The following is a 21,233-nucleotide window of genomic DNA, read 5'->3' as shown; positions in this document are numbered from 1 at the left end:
TTAAAGATATAAGTAAGTATATTGACTCAATGCAACTTACAGGTGTGCCACACTCCCTCCAAGACTAGTATACCTAATTCCTTTTGTACCATAGTTGTCTGAGTCTTGGTCGGTGGCCTGCACCCACGCTACTGTAGTGCCAACACCACTATTCTCTGGTATAGACACAGTATAAAGGGATTCAGTGAATTCTGGGAAATTGTCATTTTCATCCTTTATGTGAACTAAAATTGGAACTACACTGAAACAGTAAGAGATACAGGTATATATAGCATTAAAAGATAGATCTCAAAATACAAAAATATCTCTGTTCTTACCTCATTTTGGGGTCTTTGGTAACTATTTCTTTGGCGACTAGACTGAAATTCATAACTGTATTAACTTCATAATCTAAATATGAAGGATCATTAACTCTTATTAAAAATGATGCTTCATTTATTCCTTTAAATGGAGTTACATCAAACACCCCATTATCACCAACCAGGTAAAGTTCAAAGGTTCCATTTTTTCCCTGGAAAAGGAATAAGGATTCATGTATCACTAATCAAAAATTGGTATTTAACTAGTTTCTATCACATTTTTGATGCTACATATAGTATTATATATTTTGATGCTACTTATACTTATAGTAATATATACATTATACACACACATAAGTACAACATAACATTTCTCAGCAACTACATACCTAGTTAAAAAAATGTATGATAAAAATCAACAAATAAAGCTCACCTGGTCAAAGTCAAACACTTCTGGTATGGCATCTTGAAGGAAAGTAATAGGTGTGTTTTGTTGGGCATTTTCAAGAATTTCTCCAACATATCTTGGACTTTTGAACCTCGGTGTCTCATCATTGACATCTGTTATAATCACAGTAACTTCAGTTGTGGTGCTTGGCATCGGGGATACCATGTGTGATTCTTCTGTAGCCTGAAAATCAAATATTATATTACACTAAATAAAAGATAAATTAATTAAAAGTTTCTTCAGATTTAACTAAGCATGTATGTTTTTAACCCATCGATCGTGGAATAACGAGACACAATAGCTTATCTATTGTTATCGCGGCCGGATGCGGCCGCTTAGGGCTTCATGAATTAATACGAAAAATATAGTAATTACCAAGATTTCCAAAATGTAAGCGCCATTACTGTTATCAGGATCTTCTCTATCCAAAGAAGTAATGGTGTAAACAATTCCGGAGCTACTATCAATGTCAAAATGATCTTCTCCACCTGATATAATGCTGTATGATATCCTGTTATTGATTCCTCTGTCACCATCAATTGCACGCACTATAATGAATATAAATAATGAAGTTTTATGATTCATTTGTTTTAGTTCAATTGGAAATTATAGGAAACTTCTTAGCCAAGATGCACAAGTCATACATAAGTACTTATGTAGGTATTTTATAGTAGTAAACATACATTACCTTGCAGTACAGAGGTTCCTGAAGGAGCATCCTCACTGATCCTTGTGACTGGACTGGCCACAATGAATTCTGGCGGTTGGTCTTCGACATCTTGTACTTTGACTAATATAGCAGCAGTACCAGTGTTTATTCTGCCTTGAATGGCTCTATCCACAGCTAAAACTCTCAATTGATACAACGATTTGCGTTCGTAGTCCAACTGATTTATGAGACGAATTACACCTTTTCCGTTGACTGTTTGTATGGCAAAGTTATCTACATCTCCGTCTAATTCTTGTAAATTATATAACACCTTAAAAAGTCATTAGATTAATAATTATCTAGGAAAAAAATAACATAACATAACAACAGCGAGCTATAGTACCGAAATTCGTAAACAAAGTTGACACTTGACAGCACGTTGACAGTTGACAACTTGACAGTAAAGCTGTCATTTAGAATTGACATTCTTTATTTTTTTTTACAATTTGTTTTTACCATGAAGGTATAATACTATTGGAGGGAGCCTTATATTTTGACAGTTGATAATGTTACTCTTTCTTACTAACGATGCAGTAAGTTGAGTGAAAGAGAAAGCTCATATCGGTGTATAAACGTCAAAAGCCTGGTCTGCATATTTCATGTTTTAAAACTTTTAAAAGTGCTAATAAAAGTGTTTAGTGAACGTTAAATGGAATATCTTGTTGGGTTTTGTGGTTCCGCTAAATAATAAACCATAAAAACGGCCAAGGAATGCCTCAAACACGTGGATTTAACATAACATACGTAAGTTTTCAACAACGTTTTTTGAGCTTATCAATCGGTATTTTTTGTAAGTTAAAAAGAAAATTTATAAGTTTATTAATCGCTTCATGCTGTTTATGCCATTAGTGATAAAAATGTCACATCAAGTACAACTCGGGCGAATTAACATGACACCTGGTTCAATTGACGTTTCTCTTAAGTACTGAGTGCAAAAAAAGTTTTTTTATTTTAAGTTATTTCAAAAAAAAAATTACGTTACCGGAACTAGTTATTTTTATAGGGCTACACTAACCACAGTATTAACCAAGTACGAGTTGGACTCGCCCAAGGGTTCCCCAGCAGGAATACGAGGTTTATGGATGCGTCCGATAATTTGGATCTAGCTTCATATTAATATATTCCGTGAGTAGCTAATTCATACCACAGACGCACGGCAATGTTCAAACGTTAATACGAATAACAAAAACTTAACAAATTTAACGTTCAAACGTAACAACTAACAAATAACACAACAAAACTCAACAAAAATCCAAAAACAATAACCATTAACTACTAACAAATAACTCCGAAACGCAAACTCAATAACACACGTGTAACGGTAACAGATTTAATATGCTAACGCTACTGGACGCGTACGACGAGAGCGGGGTGCTGCGCGGGGAAGCGAGGGAGGGGTAAAATTTAAGCCAGGTGTCAAGTTAACTCGCCCGAGTTGTAATAATTTGGCTACAAATATGGCATAGATTTTTACGTGTGCTTTAAGGATGCACCTTGCTTGAAGTATAAATTTATATCGATAAAAATATTGTCATGGACTAAATGTTTTTTTTTCAGGATTTGAAAATGCTTCAAAATAGACGACGATCAGAAATATTTAGACGCAAGTTTCATGCAAGTTTTTAATCCTTACTCCCTTATGAAGGCATCACAATATTGGGATTATCATTTCAAACGTAAGTTTGAAACAATGATTTTATTGAAATAAAAAAGTTCTAACGGAGAGTAAAATGATCAACAGCTCTTACACCTTCCCCCTAGTACTCAAATCGTTACTTGGATTTACTTTTTGAAATTTTATCCTGGCATTACTCTTTTTTAATAAATACCAGACACAACAGATATTCAGTTGTTATTTTTTTTTTTTTTATGAAATAAGGGGGGCAAACGAGCAAACGGGTCACCTGATGGAAAGCAACTTCCGTCGCCCATGGACACTCGCAGCATCAGAAGAGCTGCATGTGCGTTGCCGGCCTTTTAAGAGGGAATAGGGTAGTAGGGGAGGGTAGGGAAGGGAAGGGAATAGGGTAGGGGATTGGGCCTCCGGTAAACTCACTCACTCGGCGAAACACAGCGCAAGCGCTGTTTCACGCCGGTTTTCTGTGAGAACGTGGTATTTATCCGGTCGAGCCGGCCCATTCGTGCCGAAGCATGGCTCTCCCACGTATCACTCGTTATGCGGCACCTGGGTTCCGCTTGGGGCTTGATGGGTTAAGTATGGAAAACTTACATAAAGCATATTGCCCCGTATACAATATTATAATATATTGTATATATTGTATAGTATTAAGTTCATTTAATGTCACTAAACCAACTATTTTTTTTTAGGTTTTTGGAATGCTAAATAAAAGAAAAGTTCAATATGATGGTGATGACGGAGAGACCTATAATGAAGATAATATTATTTTTAAGTTTAGATTAGAATCGAGTAATCTGGTGGTGAGATGGAGTGAGGAGGGATGGTTTAAGTGAGGAAAATCCCCCTTATCACTACCACGCTCAGGAGACCCCCCGTTAAGGAGACTGTTGTCAACTGTTTTCAGTATAATTCTCGAGGCATACTAAGGTTAGCTAAAGTTTATATTTTTATAATATGGATTTAAGTATTCAATACTCGTATGTACTCGCAGTCATTAATTGTGGATCAACCCACATTTTTTAAGTTAAGGATGCCACTTTAAATGATCTAAAGAACATGACTGCATTCATATCGCAATACGTAATGTTTTGTAGCATGATACACAAATGCAGTCATTAAACAGAGTCCAATAATTATAAAGCAGACAACCTTCCCCGTAATCCATATTTAAAAATTGCTAATTTCATATTTTTTCATTTAAATCTTGACATGTCAAAATTTTGTAATGTGCAAAAAATGGAATAAATACTTTTTGAATATTGATACTAATAAACAAATTATTTTTAGGTTAAAGAAATGCTCCTAGAGAAGAGGTTAATGTGATGATGATGACAATTGGGAACCTTGGAAGTTAATATTATATTTACTTCAAAAGCTGCGACTAAGAACATATTCAATTAAACCTAATGTTTGAATATTTTTCATTTTCATTTAATTTCTAATTTTTAATAATTATGTGTGTACTGTGTAATATCATACAATGTGTCCTAACACCGGTGTCCGATCCTTACATGTTATTTTTTTTTATGTAATAAGGGGGCAAACGAGCAAACAGGTCACCTGATGGAAAGCAACTTCCGTCGCCCATGGACACTCGCAGCATCAGAAGAGCTGCAAGTGCGTTGCCGGCCTTTTAAGAGGGAACAGGGTAATAGGGGAAGGTAAGGATGGGAAGGGAAGGGAATAGGGGAGGGTAGGGAAGGGAATAGTGTAGGGGATTGGGCCTCCGGTAAACTCACTCACTCGGCGAAACACAGCGCAAGCACTGTTTCACGCTGGTTTTCTGTGAGAACGTGGTATTTCTCCGGTCGAGCCGGCCCATTCGTGCCGAAGCATGGATCTCCCACGTATAAAAGTTACACCTTGAAAGGTGTAACGCAGCAGCATCTATACTTACCTACTAAAACTTATCAGCTGACGACTTTTCTACTGACTTACAGCTAGCTGATTTTTTTAATTGTTTACTAGAGTATTTTAACAATACTCTGATAAATTTTCAATTGAGAGGAAATGACTGAAAAATATATTTTTTTTGTTCATCTTTGGAGGCTGCCACTGCCCACCCCACCCACGGAGTCGCAGCTGACAGTCGCGAGTATTCATGTCCCTTATTAATTTGACGAAGTTTCGGTTGGGATGGACTTGGTCATGAAAGTCTGTCACTGGCTCCAGGTCTATAGGTAGTACTAATTATTGAGGCCTAAATTGAGTTTAGGGCTTAGATTACCTAAGGATTTTTTTACTTACTTGTCCATAAGCTCCTTCATCTAGGTCAGTTGCTTCAACGGTCAGCAATATACCAGGTGAAGAGTTTTCTTTAACCGTTATTGCCGGTGGGTAAGGTTTAAAAATAGGTTCGTTGTCATTAACATCTTCTACTAGCAATAAGAAACTTTGAGTTATAAAATTACCCTCTCCTAAGTGCCCATCAGTGAGTGTTAGAACAAATGAGTATTCATCACGCACCTGTAAAATAATTTAAATTAGGAACGAGGATTCCAATTGATTCCATTTTGTTGCAACTTGCATAATTCGTTACATACTACAGTCTTAATAATAATATTATGCCTTTCATCTCAGGTCAGGCTACTGAAAGGCATAATATTATTATTCAGGATAATAATACATGAAATTAGACGAGTACCAACTACCACCGTGTGATTGATTCTCGGTCGTAAGCTCCAATAGCCAGTTAGCAGCTACAAAGCAGGATAGCAAAATAGGTAGGTATAGCAATGAAACAACATTAATTTAAACAAAAATAATCACCTCTCTATCTAATTCCTTAACTAAATAAATATTAGCTTCGTTGGACGAAATGGCTTCAAGTCGTAGGATGTCGCTTCCTACTTGATCTCGTATGCCGAAGACTAGCGTGTCTCCGTCGGGGTCCACACCTCGTAGTCGATAAATGAGACTTCCTGTTACAATCAAAACATTCGTTATAAACTATTTACTTCCAACTATTAATTCTTTAATCTAAATATTTATTCTAATCTATCTAATCTGTCTAAATATTTCTTTAAACTAAATTAAAAAAATAATTTATTTTCTTCAACAGATTCCAACTTTTTTAGGGTTCCTTAGTCAACAAGGAACCCTTATAGTTTCGGTCTGTCCGGCCGTCTGTTTGTCCGCGGTTATGCTCAGAGACTCTAGGGTCAACATACAAAGCCGTAATTCGGCATGATTGCACATAATAATATTATTATTTGACTGATGCCGACAAAATGGTAATATTTTTTTTTTAATTTGGACTGAGAGATGGTGCAGGCCTTTTGTGTGCGCTGTCATAATATTTTTTGTTATATTATGTTCGCGAACGCAATAATTATCAACGATATCAAAATACGTTCTAGTTCTATGATAATTATTATTGGGTAAAGAATAATAATCATTTTCGACTCCTACGCGGACGATAAGTGATAAGTCGCGGGCAAAAGCTCATGTATTGAATACATATAAGTACTGTTAAAACTTAAATGTTAATGGATAATTAATGTAAACATTTTAGCTAGCTCACTTTAACCATTTTAGATAAAACGTTAGGTGCTCTATTATAGGCTACAGGTTTCCTATCTTTTAAAAGCTAAAGATGTAATCTTATGCTACAAGTCAAGTAACAATAATTCTCCTAATCATCATTTTTTTTATAGGACAAATTCAACGTCCCTATTTAATTGTCTCTAGAAATATTTTTTTACCAGCTACTTATTTGGCTTCCTAAGAATTAGGGCCTGGAATTGGATTAGTGGCATCATGTGACTAACGCCGGCGAGTGGCTTCCCCGTGTTGGGCGCTAGTTGTCTTGGCAACTTGTTCCCCCACGAACAATTTCCGGTAGTCAGTCGTGCACGACGATTATTTACACCACAATAATTTACACCCAAACGAACTTTACCAGTCTCCGGTAATCGAGACAGGTAACGTTTAGGAAGTTTGGATTTTAACGTTTTTTTAGGTTGTTAGGTCGAAATAAGTTTCAGATTTGAGCAAAAACGGCGTTCACAAATTACGTGAGGGCTACGGAGGGGGTCTCGGCAAAGCTCACGTAAGTAATTTTTTTCTCAACAAAATAATACTATTTTGGTCAATTTCATCCAGATTGCTTAAGATTTAATCGTAAGCGTAATCGTTTTACGATTAAGATCATTCACAAATTCGTTCGGAAGAAAATCTACTGACTGTCAAAGCAAACGTTTACGTAAGAAACAGAAATTTTGAAAAATCTCACGTGAGATTTGTTGAATAAAATGTTGGGGGGTTAAATAAAATCTTACCAGGGTTGGGGTAAAAAAAAAACACCTCACGTAATTTGTGGACGCCCCCAAAAGATTGGTAATTTACCTACTTGCCTTCAATACAGTAAATTATTAAGTCGTTGTTAGGGTTGTCAAATATACGATGGTCAAAATGTGACCCCAACATCTCATGTTACTCGTAATGACACTTACCAACAGGTGTTTCGGGACCTTCTTTCAGTCTGATAACAATTTCTGATCGTCCGTCTATCAGAAACCGCGGGGGTCTGTTCGCGGCGACACACGCGAGGCAGAGCAGCAGCAGCGCCAGATATTGTGTTTTTAACCGGACTCGAGGCAGAGTCTCTGTACATCTCGGAATGGAACCCAGTCCTCTCATTGTTCACCTATCGCACCTGAGCTTATTGTCTACGTCGTAGAACATTTTCCCGGGGCGGCTGGTCGCACGGTTTCACCGTGAGAAGTTCGGCGCGTGCACGGGCGAAAGTGTTGACACTTGGGTTATTCGCAAGGTGCTGATGATTTCGCAGAGACCTGAAAAAATACACGATGGTTAATTAACGATATTTTAGAAAGTATAAATCCTTAACACTGAAAAGAGAGCGCGATAATAGGATGAGCCTAAAATTGTATCTAATATTAAATGTTCACGGTCCGAATCATGTAGTCCTAGGCCCTAGCCTATTGGTCCAACATAAAGCAAATTTAGTATTTAAGGTGACGTCGCGTTAAAGTAAAAAACCGTGTAAGTGTATGCTTGAGCCTTGGACCAACCTACGAGTATGTACAAATTTAACTTAAATCACTCTCTGTTGGCAAAATTAGAATCCCTTTGTTTACAAACGGCTTTTTGATTGATTATTCTGTGTTATAAAAGTTGACCAATCGTGTTATGCTATAGGTAATTCAAAGACAAAGACATGGTGAATACTTATGACAATGAACTTTAATTTCTTAGCTTTAGTCATTGCTAAGAAAAATCAATATCGCTACAGCCAAATTATCAAGGCGTCGCCTTAACCATTTATGGCTCATTTAGTTACTAAAAGACTTTTAGCCCCAATTTCACCAACGTCTGTTAGTGTTAACAGCTTGTTAAAATGTAATGTCTTCTCTTTTATTCATATGAAAATCGAAAGAGGTAACGTCATACTAATTCCGGCGTTAACTTTAACAGTCGTTGGTGAAAATAAACCTTATAAACGTTTAATGGCTCTTACGCTAGAACAAGTTCTAAATCCCGCAATTACACTACTTTGTTGATCTAGTAAGAAAAATTAAGGTTACTTTCTTTTATCTAATTGTGTTAGGGGCATGACACGCTCGAAGCTAAAGAGCACCTTACATTAACGTGAGACGGTGTTAGTGTAACATTATGTTGAACTGGACGGGAACCAGTGCGTGGCAAAGGCTGGTGTTATAAGCCGTATCTGATATCTTCAGCCATCTTTAGCACCTACTCTATGGTTATGGTCTAGCACGGTATCTTGTTAAAATTAGGAGCGTACGATACAAAAATCAGGGCATTAATTGATCACAAAGAAAATAATTAAATTCAGTTTAGTTAATTTATTTATATTCGATTATCAGACCTAATTACATATTTCGAAAATAGAGTCGTATAAATCACTGTGTAATAAATGAGAAAAAAGCACGATAAGATAATATTACATTGGCAAAAGGTTTTACCTATACCTACGCAAGCGGCAACGCCATTTTAACAGTTCAGTGTTTAATCCACAGTTATATTTTATTATCTAATATATGTTCTAGAGAACAAAAATACTGTTAATGTTAACACCATCACGTATTATCTAATAATTAATTTAACCACTTAATGAAAGAAAACCAGAGCGTAACAAATTTAATATTTTTTTGGTGGAAATAGTAAATAAAGTGAATGGTTTTGTGAAGACTTACAAAAAAGAAAACCAACCTCAAACAACGAAAAAAAAAAGCTAAGTTAGAATAAGTGAAGCGTAGGGTTCCACAGTTGATGGACGATTGCTACTACGAAAACTATATAACAGAATATTCGAGTAAAAGCTGAAATTAAAAACTGTCTCAAAACGTCTACCTTATAGATATTTTAAAATACTTACTTTGATATAAAATGTATTTTAGATAAATTGTATGTGGTAGTCACATAATCGGAAAAAAGGAGAGATCCCACAAAAACTTGATAATAATATGGTTGGGCCAAACAACAAAGGGCCCTTTACTAGGCTGGATCCTACATGCGTTGGTCAGACCAAATTCGCACCACACCTAAAAGTTGAGATTACTGTGTACAATGCTTTCCAAGATTAATCGCTGAAGACAGGAAAGCATAGTCAAAAGGAGAAGGGTCATGAAAGGGGGATGTTACGACCCTCAAACATGATGAACATAAGTAATTGGGATTTACAATCAATAAAAATCTAACTCGATGATCAATTTGTTATTTAATGAAACGTAACAGCAGCTTATAAGAGCGATGATCGTTTTCCGCCTTTCTGTAACTAATCTGCAACACTTATTCCTTTTTGCCATTACGTTCTTGGATCTGACCCATCTGACATCTATTGCACAACACTTCTTTCACTGCCTCGATGTTAAACAATTGATTTTATTTTTATTAGTTTTTGGCAATTTTTTTGGTAATAAACACTATACTATGAATCTGGTGAAAACAAATCAATTAAAAATAAACTAGATTTTTTTAAATGACAGAAATACATATTTTGATGTAGCTTAGATATACCTACTATGTAGAGTCTACTTTTAATTAGTGGACTACTGAGGATTTTCTTGTAGTTTAAAACACCCGTGGCTTTTAGCCCTTATATATCTGGACGATATTTTGAACATTTCCCCCCTCAAGAAAAAAAGGGTTTGTGAACTCTGAAAATTAGGAAACTCTAAACAAGTGACTTCATTTTTTTATGTAAACCCTCTTCCTGTTACGATTACAGCAAGTAATCGTGCAAAAGCTAATGAGTAGGTATTAGCCATTTATTCTAATAGTTGGGTGTATCAAGTTAATACTCTAACACGGATAAGACAACCATTTTTACTTATATAATTATGACTTATTAATATTTTAATACAGAAAGTATGTATTTACAAAGAATCTTATAATTCACATAATAATAATTATGCAATTCACTTTCATTTGTAAATTGTTGTTGTAACTTTTATATAAATAGCGGGTATGTATTTCATTAAAACGTCAAGTTGAATGTTTTGGCACATACTGTAACTACATAATCTGTTTCTTAATTAAACACCTAATAATATTCTAATAACTACACTAGATTATAATTATCTTGCTTTTGCCTGGGATAAAGTAAGTAAGGTAAGAGTGTTTCAAACGATACCTTCCTGATATAGCTTATGCACTCCTTATTTGCTTAGGATTTTATATTAAACAAAACTGATTTCAAATCCGTTTAGTAGAGCCAGAAGCTTATTTTACAATATTACTTACTTTATCATTAGAAATAGTAGTAACCTATACGTAGTAAGACATGCCTTATTATGTAAGCTACGATATTAGAATATACTTAATAGATCTACACATCTGTAATAGATCCATACAGAAATTAAAGGGTATCATTTTTGACCTCGGTAACGTTACACGTTACGTGGAATAATTGTTAGAAAACAAAGGACCAATTTTGATAGTATGCATTAAGTTCATTAACACGTACGTTACATAAAAACACGGGAAGTGAGTAACGTTGGCGTATAACCCGCACGAGTATGATACACCTATGAATAGGAACGAGTACTATTCTGATATTATAAACCAACATTACAGCTTTGAGATGGTTTAGAATTTATATTCGACTATTTTAAGTATTATTAAAAGGCAAAGTAACTTAAAAAAGCTGTACAGGTTCGCTATGATTTTAAGTTCAGATGCAGTCTCAGTAGGACGAAACTGCAAAATGGTATGCTCTTAAAATGTTAAACCAACTTTAAACGTGATATTATTGATTAGTCGAAAAATCAGACATACAAAAATTTCTTGCTATTTTAAAGGATCCATACGTAATCAAAGCTGTGCTAGATCAAATTAGTAGAATCCTGGGATAAAGATGTAAAACCTACATAACTACTCCATAGTTACTCTCCCGAAACTCCAAGTTATAACTAGGAATTGTAATATTTAACATGGACGGGTTATAATGGCATCAACCGAAATGGTTGTCAGGTCAGAGAGTAGAGACAATAGGGTTACGCAGCGTAACGGGTGCGAAGGCCGATGACTACAGGACCTGCCGGGGAATGAACCTTGTTAATTGTATTGATATGTGTCATAGCGGTAATAGGGAAAAGCACATTTGCGTTTCCTTTATCATTTTGCAATAGTGGAACTATCCTTTCTTAGATGTTTTGTTAGAGTCAGGTAGTGAAGTAGGTACACAAAGAGTGGTAAGTAAATGTTCATTTTCCTTTATTCCTCATGTGTTTAAGTATTTTAATTAAAATTAATAGATTTTACTAATCATGGCAAAATGCTATGATGTCGTCGAAGCCTAAAACGGGAGCCTAAGAAAGGATTTTTGTGCCGAAAAAATTGTCCCGATTTCCTTTTAATCTAATATTAACTACGGTTTGCGCTTTTCTACAATAATTTTTATGAGTCTTACTAAGTAACATAGTTATTTTCATTGCTGTTTTGTCTAATATTAGGTACCTATAGTTTGTCATCAAAATACATAAGAAAGTGATGACTGATGAGTGTTATTTCCGTGCTTCGGGCGTGACGGAGTATAAAAAGAGTTCAACGCGCTCTCCAAAACGAGAGAAAACCCTACGTAGCCAATTTGTTATATTTTGTTCAGTTGTTTTTATTTATTTAATTAATTGTGTAAATACTTATAAAAAATATATTTTATTGCTATGTTGTGTAGTAGTCGTTCAAAAATGTTGCTGTATAGTCATGGACAAAGTAATATTTTCGTAAGTAACATCTCGTTAAGTTAATAAACTCAGAATTTACATAGAACTAACAAAACGTCTTAACACGACACTAAAATTGAAGGGCATCGTAATTAAATGATGCGTGTCAAAATGTGGACCGTTTCCACCATTAAGAATTTGATACAAAGATTAATATTTATGCTGTTGTAATTCGAGCTACGAATACTCATAAAATGTGTTAATTGTTTAGGTTCCCATGCGTGCAATACTCACTTACATTTTCTTTCAAAATACGATGGAGATGCATTAAGAAATGCCTAGGTTATAATTTCGCATTTAGATTTACAACTAAGATGTTGCTTGCAACTTTGTTGGGTCGAAATTCTTTTTTCACGCGAGAGTCGTACATTATTCCTAAGTAATATCTATCGCAGTGGCGTTACTATAGGCTGGCAGGGCTGGCAAAATGCCACGGGCCCCCGACCCAAATTTTTTTTTATACATTGTTTAATTATTAACGTGACGATTTTTACTGATAGGGCCCCATCAATTTGCCACGGGTCCCGAATGTTATAGTTACGCCCTTATCTATCCTTAGATATTCTTTTCGGAATTGAATATATTCCCAAATCCCATACCTATCTGGAATCTTTTCAGAGGTTTAAACCTGAAGAGTAAACTTACTGATAGATACACTTTCGCATTTATATGAATTAGTACACAGATACTCATCTAATTTCCTACAATTTCGACGTAAGTAATTTGACTACCACAAAGAAGCAAATAAAGCTAACAAGAAAGTTTGTAGTGCAGCGGATTCGGAAATAAATAACGACTTTCGTATGTAGCCATTATATTTAAATTGTTCATTCAGATTTTCTCTCCTCATGTTTAATTAAATTGGAAAGTTCAAATTGTTTTCATTTTCCAAAGAAATAGAATGAATGTTACGACTTACGTTGCCGTTTTATATGCCCATTCGACGGGTGGATACAATCTTTATTGCCAGACAATCAGGTGATCAGCCTGCTCTGACAAAATTCAGAAATATCATTTTCCAATGCGGACACCAAATTTACGATAAAGAGCCAAGCTTTGTGTTACTGGAGGCGTCGAAGCAATCAATCCATACTAATAATAGCTCCCACACCGGTTTCGGTGACGGTGGCCGGTTTCATAGAAACTAGGCCAGCTACGCAGGATTAATTTTATGGTAATAAGTGTGTGCGCAGTACACAAGAGCACTCTCTATTCCTTTACTTTCATAACCCAGTGGAACGGAAGATCGACACGACCGGCGAGAGATCAGGCGCAGGGGGGTGAGCCAAAATCTTTTCGTTTTCGCTTCGTTATAGAATCGGCGATGAAAATGTATGGAATTGACATAAGCGTTCGTTAATATGACGTTGACGTTCGACTCGTCTTATGTCAATTCCATACATTTTGATCGGCGATTCTATAACGAAGCGAAAACGAAAAAGTCCGGCTAAATGGCCAGGACCGACTTTTTACATGCCCATCCGACGCATGGATTATCTTACTTGTCAGACAATCAGGTGATCAGCCTGCACTATCCTAACCAAACTCGGAAATAACATGTTTCCAACGCGGGAATCGAACCCACGACTTCCGACTCACGAGCCGCGCTCTATACCACTAGACCACGAATTATCCATACTAATATTATAAATGCGAAAGTGTTTCTGTCTGTCTGTTACTCCTTCATGTCCAAACCACTGGACCGTTTTTTTATCTCGAAAAATGAACGGTTCATTCGCGATAAACGAACTTTGGCGCAACCGAGTTGCGGGCGTCATCTAGGAAAGATATATTAAATTCTAGCTTACGACATTTCGTCGAAATTTCATAACAGGATTTGCAATGGAAACATGCGCCGAGGAAGGCACATCTGTCGGTGAACAACTTTTTGTGCGAAAGTATCTCGGCCGACATCGCTTAATTATAGGGCCATTTCCTTCTCATTCAGATTGTGCCACTTATCATGTGTTAGAATGTGTTAGACAATGAGGTCCACTTCCACAGATTTAAGTTAATCATGGGTTAAACGTTCTTATTGAATAATTCTTCTTCAGAAATACGTTGCATATACGAGATGTTCTTTTAAAAAAAAATTAACGTAGAGTAGGACTTGAACTAAAATTTTACATTGTGAATGCCAAAGTCTTTAAGGCTGCGTGTTATCTCTTTATAACTATAAACTGATTTTGATGAAATTTGGTATCTCGAAGTCGAAATCGAAAAGATATCTAGTCCTTCATATTTATGAATAATTAACTTTCAACGTCGTTTTGTATAAAAACGTGAGAGACAGTAACATGATATCTAACCCAGGGTTAACTTTAACCCAGTTCTACGCAAGCGAGCCTGATATCATCTAAATTATACACCTGGTCAAGGCTTTGTAATATGAAACTTTACAAAACAAGTATTTTGACTCTTCATCTCTTTGTATTCTAGTTGCATGTAGGCGTGGAGTGTAGAAAATGACTGACAAAAAGTAATAAGAACTAATGAGTTAAAAATAAAGAGGCAAATCTTCGTGGTCGGAAAAGTTTTCTTTTTACTGCGCCAATTTTAATGCTGTGGTTAGCCACCTACTGCCGAGTTTTGTTTAGATTAAACAGTTTGATAAAATTGAGAACCTAAATAATAAAGTTGTGCTTAAAATAATTTACTATTTCAAACACAATTTTATTAATAAAATATATATTGTTGAGGGTTTATTTAGAAAATAGTTAAAACTTATTTCGAATTGAAGGTGAAATTATTAAACAACGTACCTAATCTTCCTCCATATTTGCAGAACAATGATAAAATGATAGCCATCGCTTCCTACTCTTACATCACTATTCACTATAGACAGAGGGAAGAAGAGCCACAAATACATAAGAAAATATAGAGGGGTTTTTGTACTTCGAACACAAATTAAGAAAGAATACAAATTATGAAATTTTAGGATAGAAAATTATTTTTTAACAAAAAATTAAAACCGTCTTCCAAGGTAAAAACAATAAGAATATTAACTAAAAAGTATTAAATAATTCTTTCTCTAATAGTGCCTTTTCCAGAATTCGTCAAAATCCCAACTATTTCTGTACACTAGAGATCGCCCAATGGTCGAAATTCTACCTTAGTTTCAATGGCATTAGGACTACTACGAGTACCTATATTTTGTAAAAAATATTGACTTTCTCATTTTTTTTTAACTCTTGTCTCTGGGACTTAGCTGATCTCAGACTGGCCGTGTAAGCATTGTCTTCTTAGTATCTTAGATTCAATAAAAAAAACTATAATGCATTTCAATTTGTCAACTTGTTGCCAACAGACTTCAACCATAAATAAAAGAGTATAATTCGTATGTATAGGCTTGTCACTCAAAAATCTGTCATTTCTCATGTGTGTGTTGTAGTGTGTGTAATGTTTTATTTGTTAAAAAAATGTATGATAAAAGCATAATTTCTAAATAATATTAGCTCGATGCACTCCTTCACAATATATAAACTATAACTGTGCAAAATTTCATGCACCTACGTTTCCCCATTTTTTGTAAAAAGGGTTACAAAGTTTTTCGTTCGCGTATAAATATTATGATGATGATATTATAGTCTTCACTACTTTGAAGTCGGTTTCATTTGCCTCTCCGCCACTCCGCAACAGCAGCAGCGGCTAGAGCAATGTCGGTTGAAAACGAAGCCTATGTCTTAAAGTGGCATTTTATTTTTAAATTTTTGCTGGTACGTCATACGAGTACGATAGTACCTAACTAACATGATAACTTAAACTATTACATAGTTATTATGTTAATAAAGGTGTCCGATGCGCATAGGCGTGTAGAGTTATCGGAGCATACCTACTCTAAGCCACTCGTAAGTACCTACTAGGTACTTACGAGTGATTTTTGCTTTCGTATAAGACATTTTATTAGTTACGGTCGGAAGCACAATAAAAGTGTTTTTAATTCAGAAAGAAGTTTGCTTGCTGAGTTTTATGGGCACCTATAAAATAATAACTTTACGGCTTTACACTTTTAAAAACATTACACTTACAAAAACAGTGTTATGCATCTATTGTCTAGACAAAAATTAAAGTCTATAGAAGACACTCGAATTTGCGACTGCATAGTAGAACTTGGAAATCTCTTTACCTCATAGTAGTGTTGCGGGGTTTTTTTTTTTAAGTTTTTCAATGTTAATATTCTGAAATGTTACAAAGCTTGCCTTCGCCTATTCTACAGTACGAAGGCAAATGTTGGGACCTTTCGAGCAGGAACTTTTGTACTATCAGAGATGTCGATTCCTAGGCAGATGAGGGACCTACGTAGTTTGGTCGCATTACGTCAAACCCAGCCGAAACATTACAATAGCTTTGTCCACACTGTGCCTTGTTCTGTTCGTCAAGGGCATGCGTTATAGCGCAGTCAACAGCGAACGTGAGGCATGCCCGCGACGCATGCCCTCTGACCGTATCCAAAACTTCAAAAATGACAATATTGGCGTTGCGTTCCTTGACGCATTCAATTATCATTGAATGCGCCAATATGAAAGTTGATGCTAAAAATTGAAGATGAAAGTGCACAATGTGGATATAGCTAATCAACATTGAATTGACATGACCCGACCAAATAACGTGGGTTTGTCAACTGCAGGAATCAATTTCCTCGATGGTACATTTATAGATACTGCACTATGAGGAAAACTGGGACTGAGGAAAACTTAAAGTGTTGGGACCGCATTATGTCATTATTATTTTTAACAAAAAATTAAAACCGACTTCCAGGGTAAAATCATTAATAATTTATAGTGAACAAAAAAGTATTAAATAATTTAATAATTCTTACTCTTTGACGTGCCTTAGGCATAATTCTACTAAACCTCAAATATTTCTGTACACAATCTTATATAAGAAATATTAAATTATTTAATACTTTTTTGTTCATTATAAATTATTAATGATTTTACAATGGAAGTCGGTTTTAATTTTTTGTTAAAAATAATAATTGCACTCTTTTTGGTCATTTATAAGGTTTCCTGTACAGACTAATGTGTTATGCTTAGTGACTTTGGATCCAGGATACACTTTCATGATTATGAGAACTCATTGTCTGAGATCACTACCACTTCAGAATTGCTTAAGCAACTCCAAGCTATACCACTGTATAATAAAATTAATGTTCATACGCTTGTCCTTAAAGGCTCTAAAGTTCTGTTCGGTAACTTTCTTTCTATCATTACACTAATGAAAACTCATCAGCTCAACATAATATAATATTATGCTCAAATATAACTATGATCGTCTGTATAAATTTTAAGGAGATTTGCATACCTCAAAGATCTCATGATCAAATTGCTAACTTGGTAACCTAAACACCAAGGTCGAATCATTTACATTGAATTAACATTATAATTTTTTAAATCGTTCGACAAATAATTCGGGTTTCGATCTTAAAGACGATTAAAAGTACCAATAATAGGGTTATAATTAGATAATTCATGGTGTGGTGACTGGTGCTAGTGATGATGATGATGATGAATGTAACTTGCATAGTAGCATACGCTTTCAGTTCTTAAACCAACTCCGAAAGCCGCAAACTTGTATTTATAAGGAATCCGGAGTTCTCTTAGCACCTTCGGAACCATGGTATATAATTATCTAATTGCTAAATCTTGCTTTTTGGTAGCATATGCTTAGGATACTTCTCATATAATTGAAATCACTATAATATGTTTCCATATAAATTTTGAGGAGTTCCCTCGATTACTCATGGATGGGGAATAGTGGTGATGATGATGATGATTAATTAAATTTAAATAGTAGTATATGCTTTCAGTTCTTAAGACAACGCCGAAACCCCCAAATATGTATCCATAAGGAGTAAGGAGTTCTGTTCACCACCTTCAAACCATGGTGTATCCTGGTACAAAATCTTACTTTTTGGTAACATATGCCTGAAATACTTCATATGAAACCAAAGAAACATATGTTTCCATTTGAATTTTGAGGAGTTCCCTCGATTACTCATGGATCCCATCATCAGGTCACCACTTTTGTGAAAATGGGACCAAATTGGAGTGAAACCTAATATAACAAAACAAAAATTTTGAAAATCGGTTCACAAACGGCGGAGTAATCGTTGAACATACATAAAAAAAACATATCCACAGCCGAACGTATAACCTTCTCGTTTTTGGAAGTCGGTTAAAAATACGTTTAATGTAAAAATAACCAGAAATTATTATATCTGACAAAATACTGATAATGATTTTTATAGGAATTATGTTAATAGAGCACGTCCCACGTATTGTTACGAACATCTCACGATTTCTAATAGTGCAAGAAACTATTATTGTACGTAGTTTTAGATAAAAGATAGAATTACTCTCGTTAAATTAGTATTTACTAACTACTCTCAAGGAAAACACTGAAAATATCGTGTTTTTTCTAGAAGTGGGTGCCTAAAAGTAGCAACAGGTAAAGATTTCAATAAAAAAATTTAATTGTAAGAGATAAGCTGAAAGTAATGAAGTTATTAGAAATTAGAAACTAATGTCACTCTCAATTTAAGATGAAGGGAATTGCAATTTTATTTGCAAAATTAAAATTCTAACAGAAAATTTCTTCTGGTTGCTATTTAATCGTAGCTTATATTTAAGTACCAGATATATTTTAAAATAGTAATCTAGAGCTATTATAATAATATTATCATTGAGTGAATCAGCATGTTTTCAATGACTCTTTATGGTACCTAGGTTTTGTAAAGGCTGGATACTACCTATACCAGCCAGCTACTAAATAGTTTATTACATACCTACAATTACATCAAAAAAAATCGGAGTACAGAGCAATCAGAATACGTTCGACGTTAAAAAGCTATATCAAAACTATATCTCTCTATAATATAAATATAAAATCTTTATACGTGGGAGAGCCATGCTTCGGCACGAATGGGCCGGCTTGACCGGAGAAATACCACGTTCTCACAGAAAACCGGAGTGAGTGAGTTTACCGGAGGCCTAATTCCCTTCCCTATCATCCCCAATTCCCTTCCCTTCCCATCCCTACCCTATTACCCTATTCGCTCTTAAAAGGCCGGCAACGCACCTCTTCTGATGCTGCGACTGTCCATGGGCGACGGAAGTTGCTTTCCATCAGGTGACCCGTTTGCTCGTTTGCACCCTTATTTCATAAAAAAAAATATATCGAAGCTATATTAGCAGAATCAGAGTAATACATCCATCCATACTATACGCTATCCATACTAGTACTAGTAATATTATAAATGCGAAAGTGTGTCTGTCTGTCTGTCTGTCCGTCTGTCTGTCTGTTACCTCTTCACGCTCAAACCGCTGAAACGCTGGACAGACGGACATACATCGAAGTCTTAGTAATAGTCTTTTTTACCCTTTGGGTACGGAACTCTAGAAACTAATATTCTTGGGGAATAAATGACTCCGTTTAACAGTATGTTATACCGAGACCTTAGAAAGTAGGGAGCACTCATTATAGTGATTAACTAAAGCCTCACTTTCTTTATCGAGCTAACAACAATTTGTATGGGTATAAAGTAGAATGACCCATAAACTACGATCTGTCGCGATCTACTTCACACTATAATTTGTTTACAAAATCACTGATAACGAGTCTTCATAGTGGATCTTGATATTTTCAAGTGCAATATCTAAAAGTAGAGGTAATTATGTTTTCAAGCATTGCCTTTGTACTAGGACGCCTCAAAATATTTAGACGAGAAGCATAATATGAAATACTTTAAGGCAGTGGCCCTTAACCTTTTAGTCATGATAATAATAATAATAATAATAAACATTTATTCAACATGTAAACACATTACACCACATTACAAAACAGAACATAGCAAAACAAAAAACAAAGAAAAAAAAACAATCAGACGGACATTATAATACACATTCCTAATATATATCTGGGTACAAAACACAATGTAGTGTAATGCGAATGCTGCCGAAAAGGACCCCACTCAGGTGATGATCGCGGTATAGTACCTACACCGCGATCCCTGGATTGTTATAATTATAATGGTCCATGAGGGACCATTATAATTATAACAAATGTTTGTCTTGCCGGGGACCACCCAGTTGGGTTTTATGTACCTAAATTAAGTGTTGTTTGATAAAGAAAACAAGGAAAACTTTATAATTGGCACTCATTTAATTTTTATTTGGCAGAAATCTAAAAGTAACAGATTTTAATTTAGTATGATTTTTGTGACTGATACTCTACAAACTTCTGAATTCTCACATATTATTAGGATGGCTTCGCGGACCACTTGGAATGCTTCCAGGGACCACCAGTGGTTCGTGGACCACCGGTTAGGAACCACTGCTTTAAGGTCAGTCATGTTGGGTTATGATGAAAAACCGAAATTGTAAAGATGTCTATAGCATGCACAACTATTGACGTCGAACTTGGGCGAATATGCCCATCCACAAATTGGTATTGATCCATCAATCATCATCGTTGGTAAACGGAAAGAGGCCGGACACTTTATACACTACAAGCTCAATACTAAAACGGAAGCAATTTTAGGAAGCTTTTTGTTTATTTAAGAGCTGAACTTAAGGTCTGTTTATATTGGGTCATGATAGACAAATCAAAATTCCAAAACTAATTGTTACGTGTACAATCGACGAATATGTGAAGATGTAGCTGGACAAATATCCCTATCCACCAACTATCCACATTTTCGTATTGACCCATTATAAACGAACGTGAATTATAGGCCACACAAGATTCGTACAAGCTCAATACTAGTAGAGGAATGGTAGAGGAAGCTTCTGTTTTATTTACGAGGTACTAAAGTATCGACTTCATCTTGAAATTAATAAAAAAAGGTATTAATTTCGCCAGTTTCTCATATAAACATGAATTTATGTGAAAATAAGGCAGGAAGGTAAGTGAAAGTGCGGATAAA

The 21,233-nt window shown here is 35.2% G+C and overlaps 1 protein-coding gene across 3 annotated transcripts in view; it reads right to left on the bottom strand.

The window, feature by feature from the left end:
• LOC121740000 (cadherin-23) overlaps positions 1-21,233 on the bottom strand; it is a 50,859-nt gene that overhangs the window by 27,397 nt on the left and 2,229 nt on the right. For all 3 annotated transcript variants that reach the window (XR_006037520.1, XM_042132667.1, XM_042132669.1), the window contains exons 2-9: positions 7,550-7,891; positions 5,865-6,016; positions 5,343-5,561; positions 1,436-1,727; positions 1,123-1,295; positions 733-930; positions 318-511; positions 41-241 (exon numbers count right to left, since the gene is read on the bottom strand). Coding sequence is in view for 2 of the 3 variants with exons in the window: in XM_042132667.1 (XP_041988601.1) it covers positions 41-241; positions 318-511; positions 733-930; positions 1,123-1,295; positions 1,436-1,727; positions 5,343-5,561; positions 5,865-6,016; positions 7,550-7,736 (1,616 nt within the window). In the remaining variant the exon portion in view is untranslated. The remainder of the gene's footprint in view (positions 1-40; positions 242-317; positions 512-732; positions 931-1,122; positions 1,296-1,435; positions 1,728-5,342; positions 5,562-5,864; positions 6,017-7,549; positions 7,892-21,233) is intronic.

Source organism: Aricia agestis, chromosome 2 (genome assembly GCF_905147365.1).
Source record: "Aricia agestis chromosome 2, ilAriAges1.1, whole genome shotgun sequence".
NCBI classification, from domain to species: Eukaryota; Metazoa; Arthropoda; class Insecta; order Lepidoptera; family Lycaenidae; genus Aricia; species Aricia agestis.
This window is presented reverse-complemented; position numbering and strand designations above follow the sequence as displayed.